We start from the raw sequence: 23368 nt of genomic DNA on the forward strand, positions 1-23368 counted from the left end.
ACCAAAACAACAGCAAAAATATTCAAACTGACTCTCAAAACACGCAAAAATAACAGAACAATATGCAAAACAATAACTGAAGTAGAACACAAAAATAGCTCCCAAAACTGATTCCAAACTTATTCCAACAATAATTCCAAAAAGCGTACAAAATCACGAAACAAAACACACAATATAACAAAATCCCCATTAATAACCATACAGTAGGTCCAAATGTTTGGGCAACAGCAATATTAACAAAAAAATAGTGATGAAATGCGCAATCCGGATCCGAGCTGAATAAAACCAGGTGGGATAATTGAGGAACCAACCCGACATAACTGGGTCAAATCTGATAAAGATCTGTCAATTACGAACCGAGATATGAATTTTTTAAATTTCACACTTAATGAGGTATAGGGATTTTTTGATTTTTGAAACTGATCCAGAATCAGTAGGTATATTGATTTGTACCCCCCTCCAAAATGTAATGGAATCTTCCATGACGTAAGGTGACTTTGTTAAAATCTGTTAAGCACTTTTGATGTAATCCTGCAAACAAAGAAAAATATATACACCAATGAAAACGTTACCTTCTTAGAAGATGTAATAATTAAGAAATCTATATATCAACAATGATGTAATATCTAACTGCACCATATTTTCGTGATTAGAATCCATTGATTCCAAGTGACATATAGTAACTGGGATTTTCTGTAATTTGTCGTCAATAACTGCAGTGATTTATACAGTACACCGTCATATGTGTATAATAATAATAATAATAATAATAATAATAATAATAATAATAATAATAATAATAATATCCAATATGATTATTTAAATGTTTTACCGTTCCAATTGTCTACTCCACTCTAGCTCTATTGTGCTGCAATAGTCAACTGCTCACTTCCAACTATTGTGAGACTCCATGAACGGCCATTACCGTAAAAAAAAAAAAAACGGTTAATTGGTGTGAGCGTAGATGTCGTAGCTGTTTCTCGAAACGGCACTGGAACAAATATAGTTCTGTGTTTGTGAGGGGGTGCCATCCTGTTTGGTCTTATTGGGTTTGAAAATTGAGCTCAAAAGCCAAGCACAAGTTCAAGTTCACATTAACACATCAGCGCCCTCCATGATGCTGCTGTCATATCCCAGAGGCATTGCAGCAGGTTGGAGATGTCGCCTGTCTACAGCAGAACTTCAGTGATCGTCTTAGTGTGTGTTTGTGTCCAAATCTAGCAAAAACAGAAGATCCGTACCTGTCAAAGACCACTGCAGCGAAGCTGGGCTCAGCAAAGACCACCTCCCCGATGTTGAGCTCTTTGGAGGCTCTGAGGCCTCGACCTTTGGCCCCAGCATCAAAGAGCTGAGCACTCTCCATGCTGCCCACAGTCATTGTGCTGTACCAACAAAACACAGAGCAAGGAGACAGGGACTGAAGGTGGGACGGTCCAACATACTCCGGACCAACATTTAGGATCTCTTGTTCACTCTTCTGAGGCCCCGCCCCTTCCACAGCCAAAAATAAATCCACCCCAGTAGGGTTGAGATACCTCCCAGTGTCGTCTCTGCGCCCTGTGGTATTTTGGTCAGAAGCAGCTGCTGCCGTCTTTCAGAGAGACACGACAGGTTGAGAATCCTGGCTGATCGCTGCCTCTGGCCCCCAGCAGGTGACTGCATAAGGAAGCATATCTGGACCATGATTCAATTTAAAAATGATTAACAGAAATACTTTTTCATTTTCAGAATATAGCTACATTTTTCAACTCACAAATAAAATGAATAAAAAAAATAATAGGGGTGTCCCAATCCGATATTGATATCGGATATTTGTCCAATATCAGCCAGAAAACGAATATCGGATTTTATCGGACTGCATCTAAAATCGCCAATATATATTATATTATATTATATTATATTTATACAATTGTAGAATACTGTAAATATTATGTTGAAGGTTAAAATGTATGTAACCAATTGGTTAATAATAAATGGGGCAGTTTTTTCTCATACTTACTGTTGCTGACTATTGTTCTCTGTTTGAGTGACATCACTTTATCAAGCCAGCGAGTTGGGAGCGGGGCAGCGGTGTAAACATAACGTCACGTCTGCTCCTCTGGTAGGAGTATGTTATTGTTATGCCCATAATTGGCAACTCTACTAAAGCTCCCACTATATGAATACATACTTCCGATGGGCATTGTATTAGTATTAATTCATTCATTGAATTAATATGACTTCACCCAGCCGCGCATACAGATCAAGACACAGGCCTCATCAACTGTTTATAGATCAGTCCAGCAGATATAAATGTATATCTTTCCTAAAGGATGTCATCTGTAAATGAAAGGATTGCAGGAGAGAGAATATTTAGACATCAATGTTGTGTGGATCTGACTGCTGACAGCTGTCAGATCAGAGACGTGTTCACACATAAGCTTTTCTTGGACAACTCGCTTTCTAAGACAACTGATTGGTCAGGAAGCGGGGCTTAAGTACTCTCCAGAGCAAAACCTGCTCTCGACCAGGCTAGCCGCTCAGCATAAGTTTCCATGGTGATTTAGCTCCGTAAGACGTACGTTAGCAAGCTTCGTAGTCCAGCATACACATTAAATCCTGGAAGTTAGAGCGATAGGAGGAAATCTAGATTTGTATCATACACAGAGGCACAGAGACAAGGCAGGGTAGCGATAACAACAGTAAAGACACATCTTTTGTCTGTGATTGACTCAGTTTGGCGGTGCTGCAGCTATGAAAGGAAATAATAAAACTATGGCACTTTTAGTCCGTCTTGCTTCTCTCTTTGACTCAATCCACTGGAGAAAGAACTCTCGTATCGCTCCGCAAAAAGTTGAAACATGGCGATGTTGACTGGAAAAAGCAGTGAGCGAGGCTGGTCTGGGTATGAAAGTATAAATTGTTGTCAGACAGAATTTAACTGCTTCAAAAACCGAGTGGCTATCCGTATATAGCCATACAGACAACCCCCGGTGCTATTTTAGTGTTAGTTAGTCTGTAACATAGTTTAGGAATCTATGAATTATTAGCAAACAGAAGTACTGGCCAATGAGGGGCGCTCATGTGACCTCAACTGGCCAATGAGGGGCGCGAAGTACGATACGGCTACATACGGGTAGCCGCTGCCTTAAAAAAAAAACGGGCTGAGGTGAGGCCAACCAACCCCGAAGAAGAGCGACCACTAACGTCACTCTACTGCGCCGCCTGGGAATGAGAAATCAAATTGAACTATGGAACACTTTTCGCTGAGGGCTGGGCATGGAAACGAAAATGCAATGACCTTTGCTTTCTTTAGATGTGTGAAAATGAGCAGCGTTGAAGAAGAAAATTAAAATGCAATTTTGATTATTTATTACCAATTTGATTTATGAGTCAAATAAGGCAGCTACAACCTTCATTGCATTAATTTCTGCTAATGCATTATAAGTTTCAAATTTTCCATTTCAAATTCAATTTTGGTACTTATTTGCTGGGCCATCTTTTGAAAATTAAAACTTAAATGTAATTTCCTTTATCATTTTAATTAAGTTACCAAATGAGCAACCTTGAAGAAGAAAATGAAAATGCAGTTTGGATTATTTATTATTCATTTTATTTACGAAAATGATAAAAGCATTTCTGCTAATCTATTTTAAATTTAATTATGGTACAGATACACTTCTATGATTGCAGGGCCCCCAGACCTCAAACAACCAACTGCTAAACATTGAGTCTAAAGCAGAAAAGCTGGAAAATGACATTAAAGTAAAACAGTGATCTCAGTAAATATAGCATTCACTGACAAAGTGTAGGATTCAGATTGTTAGCTGTTATTCCATAAATGATTTTACTGATGATTTCAAACGTTTTGGTTTTTTTTTTTGCCAACTTTAATGTTCTTATAGATTTTAAGCTGTTCAATGTTTTCTGTTGCACTTTTTGATCATGTAAACCACAGTGAGTTGCCTTGTGTATGAAATGTGCTATACAAATACATTTGCCTTGCCTTGCCTTGCCTTAATCCATGTTCACAGTTATCTTCTGGATTGATTTTCTGACAGAACACATGATGGGGAGGGTGCACCATGCACAATGAAGCGTTGCGCCACAGATATAGTGATCACATTCAATAGAAAAAGCTCCTTAGAGACTTACGCTAATAAACTCATTCACTTATTCTCTCAACTTTTTGACCATCTTTATCCTGTACAACAGAGAGGGGCGACTTTTATCAGTATAATGTGATAGTCTGATTGGAAGGCCATTCATATCAGCATTTAGAAAAAAAAAGAATATTCATTTCTTACAGACAGTGTTGATGATTAATGACAATAATTTCAAACAAAAGTATGGTAAAACAATTGGTTAACCTAATAATGAATCACATTGTGCAATAACTCTGCCACCTTCCTACTTCAACTCTTGCAACCTCTACAGACAATCAACTTTCCTTGTACCTTTAGCCAATCTTAAGTTTTAAATCCCTGGTAAGATAACTAAACGAACAAAAATACTATTCTGGAGTAAAATAGAGATTTTATTTGTGTGAGAAAAGATTTGTTTAACTGTCAACATGCCAGTTTAATGTGCACGCTTGATATGTTGCAAGAAATTAGCATGTGTTGACCGACATGATCACGTGATCTCAAATTCAAGTTATTTTTTGTAGCCCTTCAAATCCATTAATTCATAAAATTATTCAATATTATTTTAACTGTATAGAACTTTATACACTGAATTGTCTTCATTGAGAAGGCATTTTTTGGCTCCGGAAGAACTTGAATCCAGGTGAGATTAGGCAAAATGGCTCTTTTGAGGGTAAAGGTTGCACACCCCTGAATTAGACAGAGCATTGCACATTGGCTTCGCGGCTCTCCAGGCATGATCTACCATGGTAACCTGTTTTGATACTGAATATCTGTATTAATAAACTCCATATTAATATCACATCAATGTCAATGGAGACTCTTTCCGCATCAACACATCAATAATTACCGAAGGGGAAACCACAACACTACAAACACACCACAATGGGATGCTGGGACTGATGATCCATTCCTGAAATGAATAAAGATTTCATCAAAGACATTTCATCAAAGTTAAAGGAAATATTGAAGTTCACTCACAACCCCTTAGTGCAAGAAAGACAAGACAATCCAGTGAAACGGAACAAATTCCTCAGTGCAGTCACTAGCTTTTACTGGAAAAAACAAAAACCCAGAATAAAACTATCCACCATCCAAAAACCCAAACAATATGGAAGACTTGGAGTCCCACACTTTAACTACTTCTTCTCACTTCATACACTACTCTGGCATAATCCCTTGTTTCAAATCAATAAAAAAAAAAAAAAATTTGTCTTCCCAATCAGGAAAAATAACCATCCTGGAACGACTATTCAGTGATAGCCTGCTTATAACCTTAGACCGAATTCCAGAGCAGTAAGACATACCGGCTTATTGCTACTTCCAGTACATTCAGTTCAAATATATCATCCAAAAAAACATTAAAGCCACATTTTTCAATAATATACACTCCACTCCTCTACTGCAAACTACTCTATCTGAAACCCAATAATACCTTATCCTAGATTTGCATTATACTGACTTTCACAGACCTAACAACAACAATACCCACCAATAAATGAACAACAGACACCAGCAGCATCCCTACAGATTTCAACTGGCAAACCATATGCAACAATATCTTTTCCATGTCCATTAACTCCAACTAATACAGTACAAAGTCCTGCACACTACTCACAAACTTTTCTGAATGGGCTTCAAATCTAACACACGTCTCCACTGTCCAACCACAATTGTCGGCTATTTTCACGCACTCTGGATCTGCCCAAACATCCAAACCCTTTGGTCATGAGCAGGCAGTCTGAAATCCTCAGCCTCAGCATCCCTTTCTGCCCTACTACTACAGTACTTGGTGATATATTATCTTTAACTATTCCCAATCCCTACACACCATTCATATTAATATAAATAACTATTGGGAAAAAGTCATACTTTTAAACTGGAAAGACCGAACTAAAACATCTATAACCTACTGGTTAAGCTTACTCACAGATCACTCAAATCAACAAAACATTTTCCCATCATTTGAGAAAACCTGATCCCCTTTTTTTATATTACCTTCAAGAATGATTCCTCTATGTTCTCTGTTCTGACTAGATTTATTAACATAATCAATAACCCTGATACATTTCGTCATCATTAACCTGATACATGTAAAGCTACAAGCTCGATTGAGGTTCTCCCTGCTCTGGATGCAAAAGACATCTTCCTCTGTCTGACTCCCTTGTTCTTCTGGTGCTTCCCACCTATAGTTCAGAGTCCAGCGGTGGGGGTATGACCCCCCACTCTTCACCATTTACTGATCTTTTTATAACCAACAGCATGACGGGGACATCTTCCTGGTCTTTGTTCTGATTCCTGCTCCAACAATCATTGTCTTCACCTCGGTGACTCCTTTTACGATGCTGTGTGTGTGTGTGTGTGTGTGTGTGTGCGTGTGTGTGTGTGTGTGTGTGTGTAAATTACACATTTACTAAGTCTAGACACCACAATAATGATTCTACACAAGCATTCAGGTTAGAAGCAAACATTATGACAATATTTAAGCTTAGCTTCTAGAATCGGGGTACAGAACCTCTTTGTACTGATTGACATTCCTGCATCTCTTCTGTTCTACCATCACCAAGCATTTCGGTCTCCTATTTTCAGTTTTTACCAACAAAACCATATGTCTCACTATTTGCAACATGTGTTTTGGTGCTTTAAGCTAAAAACTGCAACGTTCAGCCTCTTTTTTCCTGTCCAGTTTTTGTCCTATCTGTCTTTTGATGATGATAGTGATGACTTAATTTGTCACTGCACGTTACAGAGCAACAGAACGACGACATTACATTAATAAAATAATATTTTTTATAAAATCTAAAGGTAGAACTAGACAAGGAGTTCGCAAACTTTTACAGGTCGTGACCCCATTTTGAGATCACAAATTTCTGACAACCCCAGGGATTTTATTTTTTTTTTCTTATTCTGGAATTAGCTTTTGATCATGTTTATTAAAGTGTGTAACAAATACAAAGAAAGTAGCCAGGATTAGTGCACAAAGTGAAAAGTGATGAGATATTTTTCATACTGTATTTTATTTAAACTAGATTTATATTTGAGAAAGTTTAAGTGTATAATACAGTTGTTTGATATTCATTGTGTGATGTGTTAATTTGAAAAATATAAAAAATATTATTTGATTTAGTAATATATATATATATATATATATACATTTTTTTTTTAATAATTACTAGACATTTCAGGCGATCCCAAGGTTGAAAAACACTGTACTAGACTATTAAAACCAAACTGTCTAGTTTTGATTGTGCTTTACTAGTGAAGTCTACTAGTGTGCCAAAAACCTTTACCACATTTTGTTTACTAGACTGTTTTTAGTCTACTAGTAAAACCAAAAGATTCACTAGTAGTACTAGTAGACCTAATGTAAATGAAGTAGGAGGGATTATAACCAAATACAGCTCTCTGATTGGATGATATTTTTGAAAACCAATGAGAGGCATGAATGTGTCTGCCCCTGCCCCCTCATTGCCAGATAAGAATTACTAGAGGTACCAGTGATGCTTTTTGCTTCCCTTGTTAAGTGTAGTATACTACTCGCCCACTAGTTAACCAATGATGAATACATTTGCTCCACATGTGTACTAGTAGAGCTTAACTATAGTTGGTATATATATATATAAAACTTTATTTCAGACACATGATTGGTCCACAGATAAAAACAAAAGTATGAAAGAAGTACAATACAGAAATAACATAGCTTACAATAAAATTCATGTAAGACTAAAATGCCAGTGTTTCCAGAGGCCAGACATATATCTAAAACAGCTTCTCTTAGGACTGGTTAACGCCAGTATGATACCATTTTGAGATTTGTCCAAACGAGACATGAATTTAAACATCAATTGCCTTAACAAGGCTCCATAGGTGGGAACACCAGAGATCACAAAAAGATGACCTGTACTATGCCATCTTGGGACACGAAGGAGGAGCCTCATGGCATCATTGTAGGCTACAGTGAGTCTCCGCAGGCTACTGTTCTTATAATGCCACCACAGATGTGCTGTGTACATAGGAGTACAGTAGAATCTAAATTAAAAAAAACATTCAACACTAGATGAGCACATGCTAAACTTTCGCAGCAACATGTTGAGCATATCATTTGCAGCACTGTCTATACTGATCTCTGTCATCACTCAGGTCATCAGTTATGACATGGCCCAGATATTTTATTTCTTTACAAGTCTTTAGAGGCTTGTCACTCGTGGAAATCAGGAAAGGTTAGTCTCCTGTCCTCCTTGGTTCTGACAATCATGATGTTGCTCTTGCTGGAATTGTACCTGATGTCAGTCTTTTCCATACTGTGAGCACACCTTTAGTAACTGCTGTAACCCAGCACTGCACGGGCTTAGCACTACCAGGTCATCAGCGTACATTAGGTGGTTGACGACAGTTTCCCACAAAACAGCCAGTCTTACAAATATTCAACAATTTAGACGAATCATTCATATAGACATTAAAAGAAAAGGAGACAGAATTCCGCCCTGTTGCACTCCATTTTGGACATTAAAAGCTGTTGATAAGACATTGCCCCATTTCACTTGCATTGTTCGATTTGTATGCCAGAAAATTATTATTCAAATAATGTGTTTAGGAACACTTCTACAGAGCAATTTCACAATAGTTTTTTGTGATTAATTCTATCAAACGCCTTTGATGTGTCAATAAAGAAATACAGAGGAATTCCTGCTCACATAATTTGCAATAATTTCTTTCAATGCATAAATACACATATCTGTGGCATGGTCTCTTTTAAAGCCAAATTGATTATCGACCGTTGATACAAATACTTCCAACCTGTTAAACAAAACCCTCTCAAATACTTAAGAGAGAATGCTTGCAAGAGCAATCGGTCGATTGTTATCCATGCTGTTCAACTTAGCAGCCTTGTCCTTTATTACTGGGACTAATATAACATTTGTTAGAGAGTCAGGTGAAACACCATGCATAAGAAATCCAGTTAGACACTTAGACAGCAGCACATACAGTATAACCTACTACTGGCATATTTAAGATACTCTGCAGAGATATTATCAAATCCATAAGCCTTGTTACTTAACAGTTTTGTGATGGCCTTGCATATTTCAGATGCACTTATTTGTGTAATTTCAGTTGGTTCAATATGACCTATATTAAATCTATCACTCTTGAATAAAATAAAATAATGCTCACGCCCAGTGACGTGCCATCAGGGTAGGCAAGGTAGGGTGAATTGATATTTTGTTTTATTTATAATATAATTATTAATTATTTATTTTTCCATTTCCAATAGCCTACATTACCTATAAGTTTGAAAGTGTCCGCATTTTGTGCGTTTCATAGCCTAAATTACTAAACAGCGCTATTTCTTGGAACAGCTGCACAGTCTCATGCCGCTGTAAGAGAGAGGGAGGCCACGCCCCCTCCCAAAGGCACGTTGCTCCTCTGCCTCTGTTCCCATTGCATGGTTTTACGTTTTTGCGCATGCGCAGTCAGGTCCCCAAGATGACAACCATTTACATCCAAAGGCAGCGTAGAGAACTGCCTTTGGACATAACTGTGCTATGCTAAATGCTATACGTAAATTCATAGTGCATTAGTGAATTGATATTACGTGACCGGAGTCACGTAATATCTGAACGTTTCTGGAGTGAGATGCTATTATCAGTGATGTCACATTTGTGCTTTCATAGTGCCCAAGCAGGGAGCTAAAGTGGCTAATGGCTCAGTGTTTTAACCGTCTCGCTGCCTCTCTTTGCACATGCTGGGCTTCAGCTGGACAGGATTGGTTTTAACCAACGTCGTGAATGGACACCACTGGTCTGCAAAATCCACACTCATGCAGATCTGCTTTCTGACGTCAGACATTTTGGGACAAAAATAGACGACGACTAAACATGAAGCTTCATAGCCCACAGATTAAAAGGCTTTCTGCCTGTGAAAAAGTTGATTACAGAAAAGAAAAATCCAGGTCCAATTGTTTTCATTCATTTATTTGTGAAATCAAGATATGCGCTTTCAGTAAGAGTTTTTTTTTTTGTCAGCACACATTTATCAACTCGTTAGTGCTTGGTTTCCATTAGAAAACAACAATTTAATTTAAATGACATTTAAATCTGGAATGTATATCATCGATTTCCCCAGTAAGGCACAGTAAAAATTATATTTTTACTTCTTAAAGACGGTAAAATCTGACTTCAAGTCCACAGCTGATTTTTAAAAATTACAGAAACATCGAAATGAGACTTCACAACTCACACTGAAAGTCAAGCAGACAAAATCCACTGAGTTTGTTACAAGTTCACAAATGTCAAAAATCTTTGGGCAGAAAAAAAATTATCTTTGGGAGCACTAACGACTTAACAATTACAAGTATTACAAGCCTGGTAACCGGAATAAATGTGATATGAAGTCACAAGTTTGAAGTACACACACATTACTACACACTGTGGAATCTGTGTGTACAGGAGGCTTTGAAAAGCTTGTGTTTAAGGACACGGCGAGCATGTGAATGCTTCTCTATCCAAACTTGTTCTTCAACAATGACTTCACACATTATAGAAGCAGCTTTGTGATACCCCACAAGACTGCTGCCAACAGTGTGGCATTCTAAGAACCAAATTTGTACAAAGAGGTTTTTTGTCAACATTTAAAAATGTCTCACACACCCTGAGAGAAGAGACGGCGAAGATACCGAGTCCTCTACAGCACAGTTTCTCAACAAGATGGTCGGAACACAGAAGACTTCAGGGATCTGAGTTCAGTGGGTCGTGGATATTTGCAATGATGGAGAAAAAGATCCTGTGCTTTTATTTTGAAGATGCATTGATGTAGTAACAATCCAGGGCAGTGAATTTGCACTAAAGCTGTGTTCGAAATCGCATACTAACGTAATCATACTAAGTCTGATGTCAAAATGAGTATGTAGTTCATTCACAATAGATAGTATGGAAAAATTGAGTACGCGAAAAATACCTGGATGCACACTACAGTATATCGGGACATTTTTCACGTATGCATTGTGGGCACACGAGCCATACTCATCCACCCAATGCATTGCAAGCGGCATGTAAAATCATCCCGGGAACCGGCTTCACGATAAAAATCAAACATGCCCGTTTCAAAACAAAAGCATCTCTTCTTGTTTTCCAATTAATTTTTAACGTTTTTGTAAATAGGGCTCTTGTTTTGAAGCTAACCAGAAGTTTAGTCAGTAGCACAATGGAGGATCTCTGAAAATCTCCACAATGTCTGCATGAAATGTGTTTCCGCGAGTTTTGTGGATGAAATGACCACATGTTGATATTCTATTTGGTCATTTACTCGCTTAAAATGCTTTCAGAACTTTGAAAGGTGGCAAATCAATGGAGATATTGAGCCTCAGTGTGCTTCAGGTTTTTGTCGTAGGTTTGAAACGATATGGGTAAGCTTGAAAGTATACTTAGTGGGAACGGTCATTGTCCTAATCCTCCACACCATACTCAGAGTATATAGTAGACACTATATACTCAATGAGTGTGTAGTTTTTGTTAACGTATACATTTTCTTTAGAAATCAAGTCATTTGTTTTAAAAATTAAAAGATAGATTTAAACAAAACAAGGGTGTCATTTTGACAGTGAACAGATAAATGTTAAGAGCACAGTACGAACAGGGGTTAATACATGAAAAGATGGGAAATTCAGCTCCCCATAAACCAGGGCCAACATCTCGAGGTGAAAGTGGAGACATCATAAACAATGGTTCACTATGGAGAGCTGGGAAAACAATAGAGACAAAGCAGAGCAGGAAAATAAAGCCAATATTTGTCCCTCGCGTGTGTGTTTCTGTGCTGTGAAACACAAACTTCAGCAGCGACCAGGACCAAAGTGTGAGGTCTCGGTCCGTCGTCCCAACTGAGATGTTTCACATTCCCAGAACTACAGTACAGCACACAGCCAATAGTGCGTGGTAATGAAGGCACTACTAAAACACGTGTGTAGTTTATGGTAAAAAGGGTTGATGTTGTTACAGAAATCACAACACAAACTGACACATTGAAAAGACTTGATTTAAAAAAAAAATAATCATTGAGGTTCAGTCACTGATCAAGACTGATGATGGTCTCCCGACTCCACTGACTGCAGTGCTACTGGCCATACAGGAAGTAAACTAGTGTTCTGGAATGATAGCTTGGTCAAAGTGCTCAGTTGTTGTTATGGGAGATGGTTGGCACACTTTGGTTCAGCTGAATAGTGAAATGTGAAGCCAATGGAGAAGAATCTGCCCTAAGATAGAAAAGGCTGCGCCTAGAGCTCGAAGACGTCGACGTGGGCCCCTGATGTGTAACTATCCTCCAGCAGCAGCTTCATCATCTTAGCACAGGACTCCTCACAGGTGAGCAGCTGGCCGTGGGTGAACATGGATGCAAAAGACTCCTTCAGCTCAGGATCGGCTGTTTTGGCTCTGACTTCCCTCTGCATGGCCGTGTCCAGAGGTCCTGCACCAACGAGGAGAAGAAGATCAGACGGGACATATTTCCATTAGCGGGCTTCACCTAACCAAACATTCTCCGTCAGAGAGTCCCTGTCCTACGAAGTAGGATACAAACACGTTCATTTAAGCGATTTCAGTGCGTGCTTTTGTGACAGAAGTGGAGATTGCAGCGTCAGACCAATCACAATCACAGAGAACTGTGCAGGATAATTTACGACACAATTGAGAAAAAAATCTTTAAAAATATGAAGAATTTAAAATCCATAATTCAGACCAAAAAAAGCAGGAAGGAAGGAACACAGACAGGAAGCTGCTGACACTGTTAATGCGTGAAGCGTGAGATTTACAATATTATTCCATCGGATGATAAACGGACTCGGATCAGCTTGACAGAGGCTTCATCAGCCGACTGTAGATCAGTCCATCAGATATAAAATCCATGTTAACGGAATCGCGGATGGAATCACGGAATCGACCAATGAAAACGGAATCCACTGTTGAACGCGGAAATTGACAGAATCGGGATGAAACGCCGTCACTGTGAGGAAAAGAACATTTATTTTTTTTTTTAATGGGGAAATGTTTCCAGGGACCGCTTATAAGGTGCACCGCTCGCCCACCCTCCTGTCCTGGCCTCTTCAAATAGCGTCTAAACCAGGGGTTCTCAACTGGTCTCACCTTGGGACCCACATTTCTCCATAGTCATAAACTCACTTTTTTTTTCTTTTTTCTTTTTTTTTTTTTAAATTCAATTAACCAAATTTACGTAGCTGTTGAAAACACACAAGAAAGGAACAAGCAGGTCAGAAAATGGATGGACAACACAATCTTTTTAAAAACATAAATCTATATATTTTCCTGTACAACATACATTTGACAGCATGCCTGTCAAAAGAAGAGTTTGATTCAAAATAAAAGACAAGTCCAACATGAGAGGCATTAAGTATTTATTCATTTTTGACCAGCTGTCCGCGACCCACCTCATAGGCTAATGATAGCTTCTGATACTGCCAAATATTCTGATGCATCTTAGCATCATTGTGGTCTGGAATGATGTCATCAGGACAATTTAAAACAGGTTAATTTAATCAAAACCTGCTCAGATTCAGTAAACCATTGACCCTTGAGGGGGGACTGGGTGACATTAAATGCTCATACATCTTTATAAGACAATAAATCAGTAAAAAGGAGCAATCAGAACCAATAATCCATGTCAGTACAACTTATATATACCTTTTAATTGTATCTTACTCATTATTTTAAAATCAATTTTATTTTTGACATACATTTTTGTTTAATTACAAGTTTGTTTGTTTTTCTTCACTGAAAAAATGTTTTTAATATTTCTGAAAAAAACAGAACTAAAAAAAATAAAACATGGAATTTGGAAAAATAAATTAAACGGAATTTGGTAAAAAAAATTAAATGGATTTTATAGAGCCCTAAGCCTTTCCCAAAGGATGTCATCAGTAAATGAAACGATCGCATTTATCCATTAATAATCTTTCTTTCCTAAACGCAGCTGTCCGATGGGCAGGTCATTTTCCAAGAGAACTGATTGGTCAGGAGGCGGGACTTTGGTACTCGCTCAGATTTTATCCACTTCATAACCTGGTCCTGACCAAGTTAGGTGTTCAGCCCAAGTTACCATGGTGATTTAGCCCAGTAAGAAGTTACACTGAATAAATCCCGGAAGTTAGCGCGATAAGAGAAAATCCAGCTTTGTAGTGCAGGCCCTTGATCTGCGCTCTGAGTTTCAAACAGACTCGCATCCATCCCATCCAAATGACTCACCTGGAGAGTAGTTGAGCACACGCACATCTGGCTCCTCCTCTGCCAGCACTCTGAACATCATCTCTCGGCCAGCCTTCCCAGTGCAGTACAGCACCCAGGAGCGGAACGGCTGAATGGCGCACAGCGAGGTAATGTTGACCACGGTGCGACGCAGACCTGCACGCTGTGGGAACGCCTGCAGCACGCGTGCAGTGAGGCACAGAGCAGAGCTAATGTTCAGGGACAGGTAGGAGTCCACCTCCGCCATGTCGGTGAAGCTTTTAGTGAGACGAGACACGTCGCCCAGCGAGGCTACAGAGAGCAGAGAGGAAAGAAAGAAGGGATGTCACAAATGCAGGTCAATGAACACGATACATGGATTTGAAAAAATAAATAATGAAAACATAGTTTAAGTGTAACGAAACCCTGAGGTTTTGTCTGACGTGTGTCTGGGCTGGAAATTCCAAAAATGGTTTGATTATGGGCGGGGCTCTGGGAGCAGTTAAGTCACACCATTCTATACTATAAAATCTCTAAAAAACAATCTATGCTATGCTAACTAGCTACTTAATACTCACTATACCTTTCAATTCCCAATTCAAGCTACTCAACACAAACTGTAGAGTCCACAGCTGCTCGTTTATATAGGAGAGGAGGGGCCAACAGTGCCTGCAAGTAAAGAAGTCACCAAAACTTCACAGACCACCATTCTCAGCCAATAGCAAAATGCAATTGTAACAGCCTGGTTTCAACCCATAGAGGGCAGTCACACATTTTTACAAAATACACCAAATTGAAATACATTGAATAAAATGTAAAGAATTGGACAAGAATGAATCAACACTACTTCTTACCCAAATAAATTTATTTTTAGCTTTAGCTGCACTTTTGGCATTCCCTGTTTACTAGACTTTACACCGATCTGATCGGCTATATCAGATAGGCTGATATTTGCATTTTATGCATTTAATGTGATCAGCTGTAATGTCTTAATTTGCCGATCCGGTAAAGGACGTCATTACCGTGATGAAACCTTCTGTAGATGCTCCCATTGCATTGTTTTATCCATCTCATTTACACTTAAGAGATGTTTGCTCTACGTGACACAGATTTATTTCACTCACATTTGTGCACAAAGGTGAAAACCTATGAGCAAACGGCAAACATGTCCTCGGTTGGTGGTAAGCGGCTGAGCGCTGGACTTCTTCCCCAATCAACCGGCTCTGAGAGCAGGGGCAGCATCTACTGTTAGTGTCCGTGTGTGTTTGTATGTGTGTGCGCATTTGTTTTGTTTATTCAGCCTGGACATGTGAAAATTTGCTTTAAAACTGGAGATTTGTCTGTTTCAGGGCGGTGGTTGACACAAAAGCTTGCGTGTGTGCGTGCGTCCCACCTCCGCTGTACACCTGTGAATATGAACTATAAGCAACAGCAGGTTTTGCGATGCCACAGTCAGGAAATATGTCCTCTAATACGCTCCTCTAATGCTAATGCTGATGGAAGCTCCAGGTAGTTCATGGTTTAGCTCACATTTACACCTGCAAGTGCTCGGTCAGCATCACATTTTTAAAAGCAGAGCCATGATGCTCTTGTGCGTGCGAGCCATCTCTACCACACCCTCACAGTCACAAGGCTGCGTTTAGGTCCCGATACATAACTTTTGATTTTCCGCGAATCTGTATCATGTAGTATCAAAGGAATTTGGTCTTTACTTAAAAAAAACAATCTGACTTCCTATGATCGGAGATCGTTTTTTATAAACTTACATAACAGTGATCGGTCCAAAAATCCTGATCGTGTAAAACCTACTATTTAAACATTGCTTGGTAATAAAATCTGTAGATTTTATTTTCATATAGTACAAAAAGTTTGTATATAGGATTGTCACTGACAGCAGGGCCTGATGTTGCCTAAAAATAAAATCTCCAATACTTTTCTCAAAACTCAATTTTTTACATTTTTTTTGACAAATGAGAAAATTATGTCTCCACTAGGGGTGGCCAATGGGATTCTAGACGGGAGAAGTTTCCACCCTGGCCCTCCTTGTGGCCATGCTAATGCTAAGAACCTTTGCGAAAAAGAAAATTGTTCTGCTGGTTAAAATTTTACATGCATTATCCAAAAATGATGAAATCGATTTCACATCAAGAACAATTTATCATGTAGCCCTAACAGACAATTATTGATTCGGCTAAACACCGGATTGGTTGGGTTTGGTAATTGGGAAATGGGATACAGTACAAAAAAACACCTCAGAGAACAAAACTACACAAAATAATCCTCTAGAAATGGACAAGAAAAGATTTAAACAGGAAGACAATGACTTTGCAATAATTCAGCGTTCAAGTAGCCTTTAAATAGCACAAGGAGGTCATCGGGAACAATGGATACGCCTGAGTGGAAACTACTCACTCACCCGACACATATACTGACTCGAGATGAAGTATAAAAACACCATTCTGTGTCCTGAGCAACTGAAGTTAAGTCAACTCCAACATAAATGGCAAACAAAAGATGATCCAAACTAGGTTTCATCCCAGAGTTCTCGCCAGCGCTGTTGAGCGTAGGGGCCCCCGACGTAATTTTGCTCCCATACGGAGCAAGGGCGCCCCCTTATGCTCCATTTTCAGCAACATAGAGGGGATTTTCTGTTGTTTTGTTCATTTTTTTAATTGGTACCGTCATAATAATTGTTGCACAGTTAGACACAAAAGGGACTTCCAGTCGTGCACGGGTCGTGTAAGACAAAATACTCAAACAAATCAAAACTACAAACCCACGGATCAGGAAACCCCAAAACTATATAAATAATAAATCAGAGGATCATAAATGGTAAATGGACTTGATTTTATATAGCGCTTTATCACCACACTGAAGCAGTCTCAAAGCGCTTTACATATCAGCTCATTCACACACCAGTGGGACAGGACTGCCATGCAAGGCACTAGTCGACCACTGGGAGCAACTTAGGGTTCCGTGTCTTGCCCAAGGACACTTCGACACAGTCAGGTACTGGGATCAAACCCCCAACCTCTCGATCAGAAGACGACCCTCTACCACCTGAGCCACGGTCGCCCTAATAATAAAGTTTTTGTTTTCTTCACAATCTCAATTAAAATACTGACAATGTCATGTCACCATTTCACTCACTCATAACACCATTAAGATAGATTTTACATGATGCAATACGTTTGTGATGGTAGTTTTTTTTTTTTTTTTTGCAAAGTCATTCAATGAAGCAAGTGGTCACACACAGTCCTGTATTAGTCACTGCTGCAACTTGGTGGCCCAGGGGCCAAATTCAACCCTCGGTCTGTTTTAGTGCGGCCCCAGGCCCCAAAGTAAATGCACAAAATTATTCCAAAAGCAAACGAAAGAAAAAGAAAAAAAGGACAACAAATATACACAAAACACACACAAAAAAATTACACAAACTAACAACAACCCACAAACCCTTAGTTATTTCCTGTGTTAATGCTCAGATTGTTCATTATTGATGACATGTATGTTGATAATGTGGCCCTCGGATTACATTTTTCAGGACCTGAAAATGGTCATGTGACCCCCGTGCCTCCCTCTGCCCTTATAAGATCTATGGTGATGGTTATTTCTGCTGCTTGGCTAATGGGCACTACGGCTACATACCTGCATTATTGACCAGTATCATGTGCTCCATGTCCGGTGAAAAAGCCTCTTTGGACGCTTTCACTACGTCCTCCAGCCCCCGCACCTCTCCCACATCAGCCACCACCACACGCACAGTCACCCCCGCCTTGCCCGCCTCGGACTCGAACAGCTCAGCCTGCAAAGCCCGCAGGTCTCCTTCGGACCGAGCCACCAGGACCAGTACTGACCCGGGCTGCACAATCCGAGACAGGTCCAGCGCCGTGGCCCGGCCGAAGCCTCTGGATGCCCCGGTGATGATGCAAAGCGCTCGGCCCAGGTGTGTTCGCTCTGCGGAGGACATCATGGACAGGAAGAGATGACCGTGACGTGTATCCGGCCTCTCTGGGGCTGGTGCTCTTTTTGGTTTTTTTTTTTTTGTTATTTTATTGGTGGGGCAGCTGGTGAACTATGGGTGCACACGCGCGCACACGTGTGTCGCCATCTTCTGGTTTCACGCTCATCACATGGGAAGCTTCCTCTCCTCAGGGAAAACACTGCAGATAAATCACATCGATGACCTGCTTTCAGCTTTATTCCCAACAGCAAACCCTTAAAGTTAGGAGAGCCAAACACAGCAACAAGTCATGTGTTCAACTCCTCCGAGTTTGCATGTTATAATACAGTGTTCTTCAACCTTAGGGTCGGGACCCCATGTGGGGTCGCTTGGAATCAAAATGATATCCGGAGTTTCTGAGAAATCTATGTTTATGTATGATTCACTTGAAATGTGAAATAAATACCCAACTAGTCTTTTACTATGGTCTACTACTGCTGGTGGTCATTCATATACATTAATGTATATAAATCCCTCCTTTGTCCTATAGACTCTTATACAAATGAAAACGATTGCGCCCAGCCGATAGGCTTCGACTTCCTGTTTTTGAGTCTGTCAATCAAAGTGAATGCAAAACTGTGCACAGAAACATGGCCGCGCATCACAACAGCAAACAGGTAAATATGATTTATATCAATGTGACCCGATGCAACCTTGTTATGTTTTGCAATACGCGTGCAGAAAAGTAGAGGTGTGGCTTCTGGTAAATTGGCAGAGGCAGGGGGAGGAAGTGAGGCTGTTTAGGGCGGGACATCGAGACATTTCTCAGAAACTCCGGATAGCAGCTTTAAAGTTAGGAGAGACTAACACAGCAACAAGTGTTCAACTCCTCCGAGTTTGCATGTTATCCTGCAGCCCAAAACAAAGTTTTTCAACCTTAGGGTCCGGACGCCATGTGGGGTCGCTTGTAATTAGAATGGGGTCGCCTGAAATGTCTAGTAATTGTTAAAAAAAAAACACAAAATTGTATTTTACATGTTTTTTTTAATTATTATTATCAATTCAATTTATTGTTTTTTTGTCATTATACAAAGTATAACAAGATTGGGAGCTTCTTCTATTTACTGTGCAGAAAATGTTAAAAGAATACAAACATCACAGCTAATATAAAAAAAAAGGCAAGTTTTTCATTAACAATATAAGGATAACATAGATAAATATTCATAAATATGAAGAAGATATAACTGAACGCTGAGGAAGTTTTGAGTGGTGACAGCTCTTGGGAAAAATATATATTTTTCAAATACACATCACACACAATACATATCAAATAGCTGTATGAATATAAATCTCGTTAAAATAAAATGCAGTATAAAAATATCTGTCACTTTTTGCACTGATCCTGTCTACTCTGTATTTGTAACACACTTTAATAAACATGATCAAAAACTATTGTGGAAGAAAAAAAAATGTCTCTGGGGTCGCCGGACATTTGTGATATCAAAATGAGGTCACATTCTAAAAAAAGGTTGGGAACCTCTGGTCTAAAACATTCAGTATTTATCCGATGTTGGCAACTGTTCAAAAAGTCTCCCTAAAAACAAGCTGCGGCCCAAACCAAGGAAAATGTTCATATTTGTATTTGGGAAGATTTAGCAAATAGAACAATTTCATCACTACTGGAAACACAATATATTGCTAATAATAATAATAATAACTAAGCTGAAGTGGCAATTGTTTCCTTATACATTCAATACATTGAATTCCTTTAATAAATAATTAAAAGTTGTGTCTTTTGAACAGAAAAGAGTAGGGATAGGATACATGATATACTATTTGAGTCGACAGTGGGCTTGCGATAATAATACAACATTTTTGAAACGAAAAAAAAAAGAACCATTTCAGCTGGAATTGTTTGTTTTTATTTTACTACCTGGCTCCGCCCACCTGAACACTTTAATGAACCTTAACACTCTCCTCTGAAACACATTAGTAACAGCTGCTTTACATTGTGTTTTATTTATTTATTTATTTTTATTTTTTTTGTGCAAACGGTAGTTTTCTTTATAACATTGTGGATGCAGAGAATTTAGGGAAAGTCACAGAGAGGTTGATCTGCATTAAAACGCCGACTGACATTTGAAGTAAAGTTCCTTGGATACAAACCTGTGGATAATGTCTGGGAAGCATAGGGTCCTGGGTTCGTGTCCCTCTTCTGTCCTTTTTTATGACCTTTTTTTGGACGTTAAGATGAACCTAGAGACAAAATTACATTAAAAATCAATATAAATGATGTGATATCAAGCGGCAGTCACTGTATTTATAGCCAGTGTAACGGGAGGACTCTCTATGCTGCTGCCACGTCTCTCCAGACACATTTTATTCACATTATTCCTCGCTCGTCAAGTCACAGAAGCGATAAAGCGACCAAAAAGTGTGACAAACAACGGGTGATTTTTGCCACTATAGTCACTGAAGTGGCGTTCAGTGTGAATGCACCTTTAGAACAGGCTCATATTCCACAAACACCGGCTTATTTCACCCATCAGAGTGAATAAATCACTCTCTTCTGGTTGTTTTGTGGTAGTTTGTGTAACCGTCGATCCATTGATGATGGCTTTTAATCAGCTTTTTGTGGACCACCATTGTGAAGCGTTGGTGGTATAGTGGTGAGCATAGCTGCCTTCCAAGCAGTTGACCCGGGTTCGATTCCCGGCCAACGCAGCAATGTTTTATCATCAGTTACAGATGACCATCTCTATCCTTTGGTCATGTTTCTTTTTTTTGTTTTTTTTTTTTTCAGGGCTGTTTTCCATTAATCCATGCATGAAGCATCAGTGCTGCAGTGCTCAGTAAAGTAACTTCGGGACTTTGTAATGAAGTAAATAGTAATGATAGTAAACTTACCATCCAGAGAAACGAAGAATAACAAAGATCTGCCATTTAAATATCAAAATATTTCTATAATTCATTCTGTGTTAATTTTAGAGCGTCAGGTCAAATATTGCAGTGTCATTCCCAGACATCCCAGCAGGGGGCGCTGGGACACTGCTATTACTTGTAAGATGCACTCACATCGTTTGTTTTCATCCGTCCCAGTCACAGACCTGGAGCTGCCAGACATTCACTACATCACCAAACCTCCTGTACACATTGAATGCTACAAAGTGCTAATCCTATTTACAGTATGGTAGCCCCTGCTATATGATCAAGTCTGACTAAACTACTTCCAGCGTTGGTGGTATACTGGTGAGCATAGCTCCCTTCCGTGACCGGGCTGGCAGTGTATACCCGTAAAAGCCGAAATATGTAGAACAGAAGAGCTCCTGGGTGCAACGGTTTACCCAAACAAAAGAAATCTCGCTGTTTTGCTGGAATAAATATAAATATTAAAAATGCTGACCAGAAAAAGAATGAATAACATTTATTCATATACATCCGAAAAGACAAGATGAAAACAAGCATGAATGAGATTTTAATAATTGTAATCATATGTGCAAATATCAAAACTATTTTACAGTAAAACAACAAATGAATGGACAGGTATTTATCAACTAAAATACTTACAATAAAAAAAGAAACGACAAACAATATACATATTTTGTTATTAATTTTTTGTTACACCTGTATCTACAGTACAGTGACTTTACCTAATTCATTTTTGAACTCAAAGAAAATGCGATATTAGATCAATTAGAAAGTGTCAGTTCAGCACACATTTGTTTATAAGTAAATTTTTAACACGTACCTTTGTTGATGTCAACAACCTTTGCAATAAAACTTGGAAAACTGGGAAAGTAAATGTGCTGCGATGCTCTGAGATTGATAAACACTATAAAGGAGGTGTCGGGAAGGAGACCCAAACTTGTGACCTTAGATAAGGACTGTAACTATGACTAACTCAAATTCTTCAATATCTCAAGGTTGTCCTGCCAGAACAATGAGAAAGACAGGATTCACACTCGTGCAACTCTTTATTGCAGGTTGCGATAGATGGCGCTGTACATGATGTTCACGTTGTCTATAAATAAATGGAACAAACAGAATAATGAGTGATGATTACTAAGACTAAATGATAACGATAAAAGAAAACCAATAATAAGAAGTCTAAATGACTATACTTTATAAATAATAAAAGTGCAAAAAGGACACAAAACTAAAGATACCATGCATATACCTTCGTTACATTGTAAATTAGTTATTATAGTAGACTCTGATAACCAGCCCAAAACTACAAACCCAAGATTATAATTAGGCTTGGCAAAGAAAAGGTTAAATTTAGCTGAATGCTGGCAAATGGCTGAGATGCATGCACGCATCATGTGCGTCACATAGGTAGAGTGAAGCCTGCACATTAACAATATGCTCATACAAAAACAAGGTGAAAACAGCAATAAACTACACCAAAACAATAGACATGCAATATATCTGACATGAATTTACATTCTCATGGACGCATGAACACATGAATGAAGGAAAAGAGAGGTTATTTCCGTGGAATTGCTGGAAGGATTGAACGTGTCTCCCTGATGAAAGATACCTGCCCACTGACTTGCCTGAAAGTTAGGACGGAGGAGAACAGGGAAGTGAATTATACTTTGCGGATATATTCTGAAAACACACAAAACTGGACACAAATCAGAACCTTGTTAACAAACACCGTAAACACCTCGGAACAATAGTGTTTCCTTCACTTTTTGGGAGGAGCGAAACAGCGCCCCCAATTTGACGCTGGTGGCCAAAAAGTGTACTACATGTACTACTGTAAGGACTTACCATTGAGAATAATTGGGAAAAGTTAAGAGAGTTAGTACCAACTATACACGGCTGCTGAAGCAGGAGACTGGGGTTCAATTCTCCTTACTTTTTTATGGTACTGTTTTTCAGTAAGTCTTTGTGTTGTACATTTTAAAACTTATAATATGCCTCATTCAAATCTGTAAAAACAAATTTTTAAGTGGCAACATGGGACAGCGTACATGCTGTAAGATAGTTGGAGAGGGAGGAGCTCACATTCTAGGAGGCGTGTTAGGTGACATCACCTGCCAATGTTGGCAAAATCCAACTTGCCCGTTTGG

General features: G+C 39.0%; 2 protein-coding genes and 1 non-coding gene across 3 annotated transcripts in view; 1 reads left to right on the forward strand and 2 right to left on the reverse strand.

The window, feature by feature from the left end:
* LOC114473328 (histone-lysine N-methyltransferase Smyd1-like) overlaps window positions 1–1475 on the reverse strand; it is a 38581-nt gene extending 37106 nt beyond the window's left edge. The window contains exon 1 of the mRNA XM_028462883.1: window positions 1242–1475. Within this exon, the coding sequence (XP_028318684.1) occupies window positions 1242–1378 (137 nt within the window). The 5' untranslated portion in view covers window positions 1379–1475. The remainder of the gene's footprint in view (window positions 1–1241) is intronic.
* Window positions 1476–11379: 9904 nt separating this feature from the next.
* Window positions 11380–18326, reverse strand: spra (sepiapterin reductase a). The gene is made up of 3 exons (XM_028463022.1): window positions 17996–18326; window positions 14372–14662; window positions 11380–12581 (listed from the first exon to the last, which is right to left on the reverse strand). The coding sequence occupies exons 1-3, from the start codon at window positions 18318–18320 to the stop codon at window positions 12391–12393; spliced, it is 807 nt and encodes a 268-aa protein (XP_028318823.1). The 5' UTR covers window positions 18321–18326; the 3' UTR covers window positions 11380–12390.
* A 2616-nt stretch (window positions 18327–20942) lies between these two features.
* On the forward strand, window positions 20943–21014 carry trnag-ucc (transfer RNA glycine (anticodon UCC)). Its single transcript has one exon. It is a non-coding gene; the product is annotated as a tRNA-Gly (tRNA).
* The last annotated feature ends 2354 nt before the right edge of the window (window positions 21015–23368 follow it).

This window comes from Gouania willdenowi, chromosome 12 (genome assembly GCF_900634775.1).
Source record: "Gouania willdenowi chromosome 12, fGouWil2.1, whole genome shotgun sequence".
Taxonomy (NCBI): Eukaryota; Metazoa; Chordata; class Actinopteri; order Blenniiformes; family Gobiesocidae; genus Gouania; species Gouania willdenowi.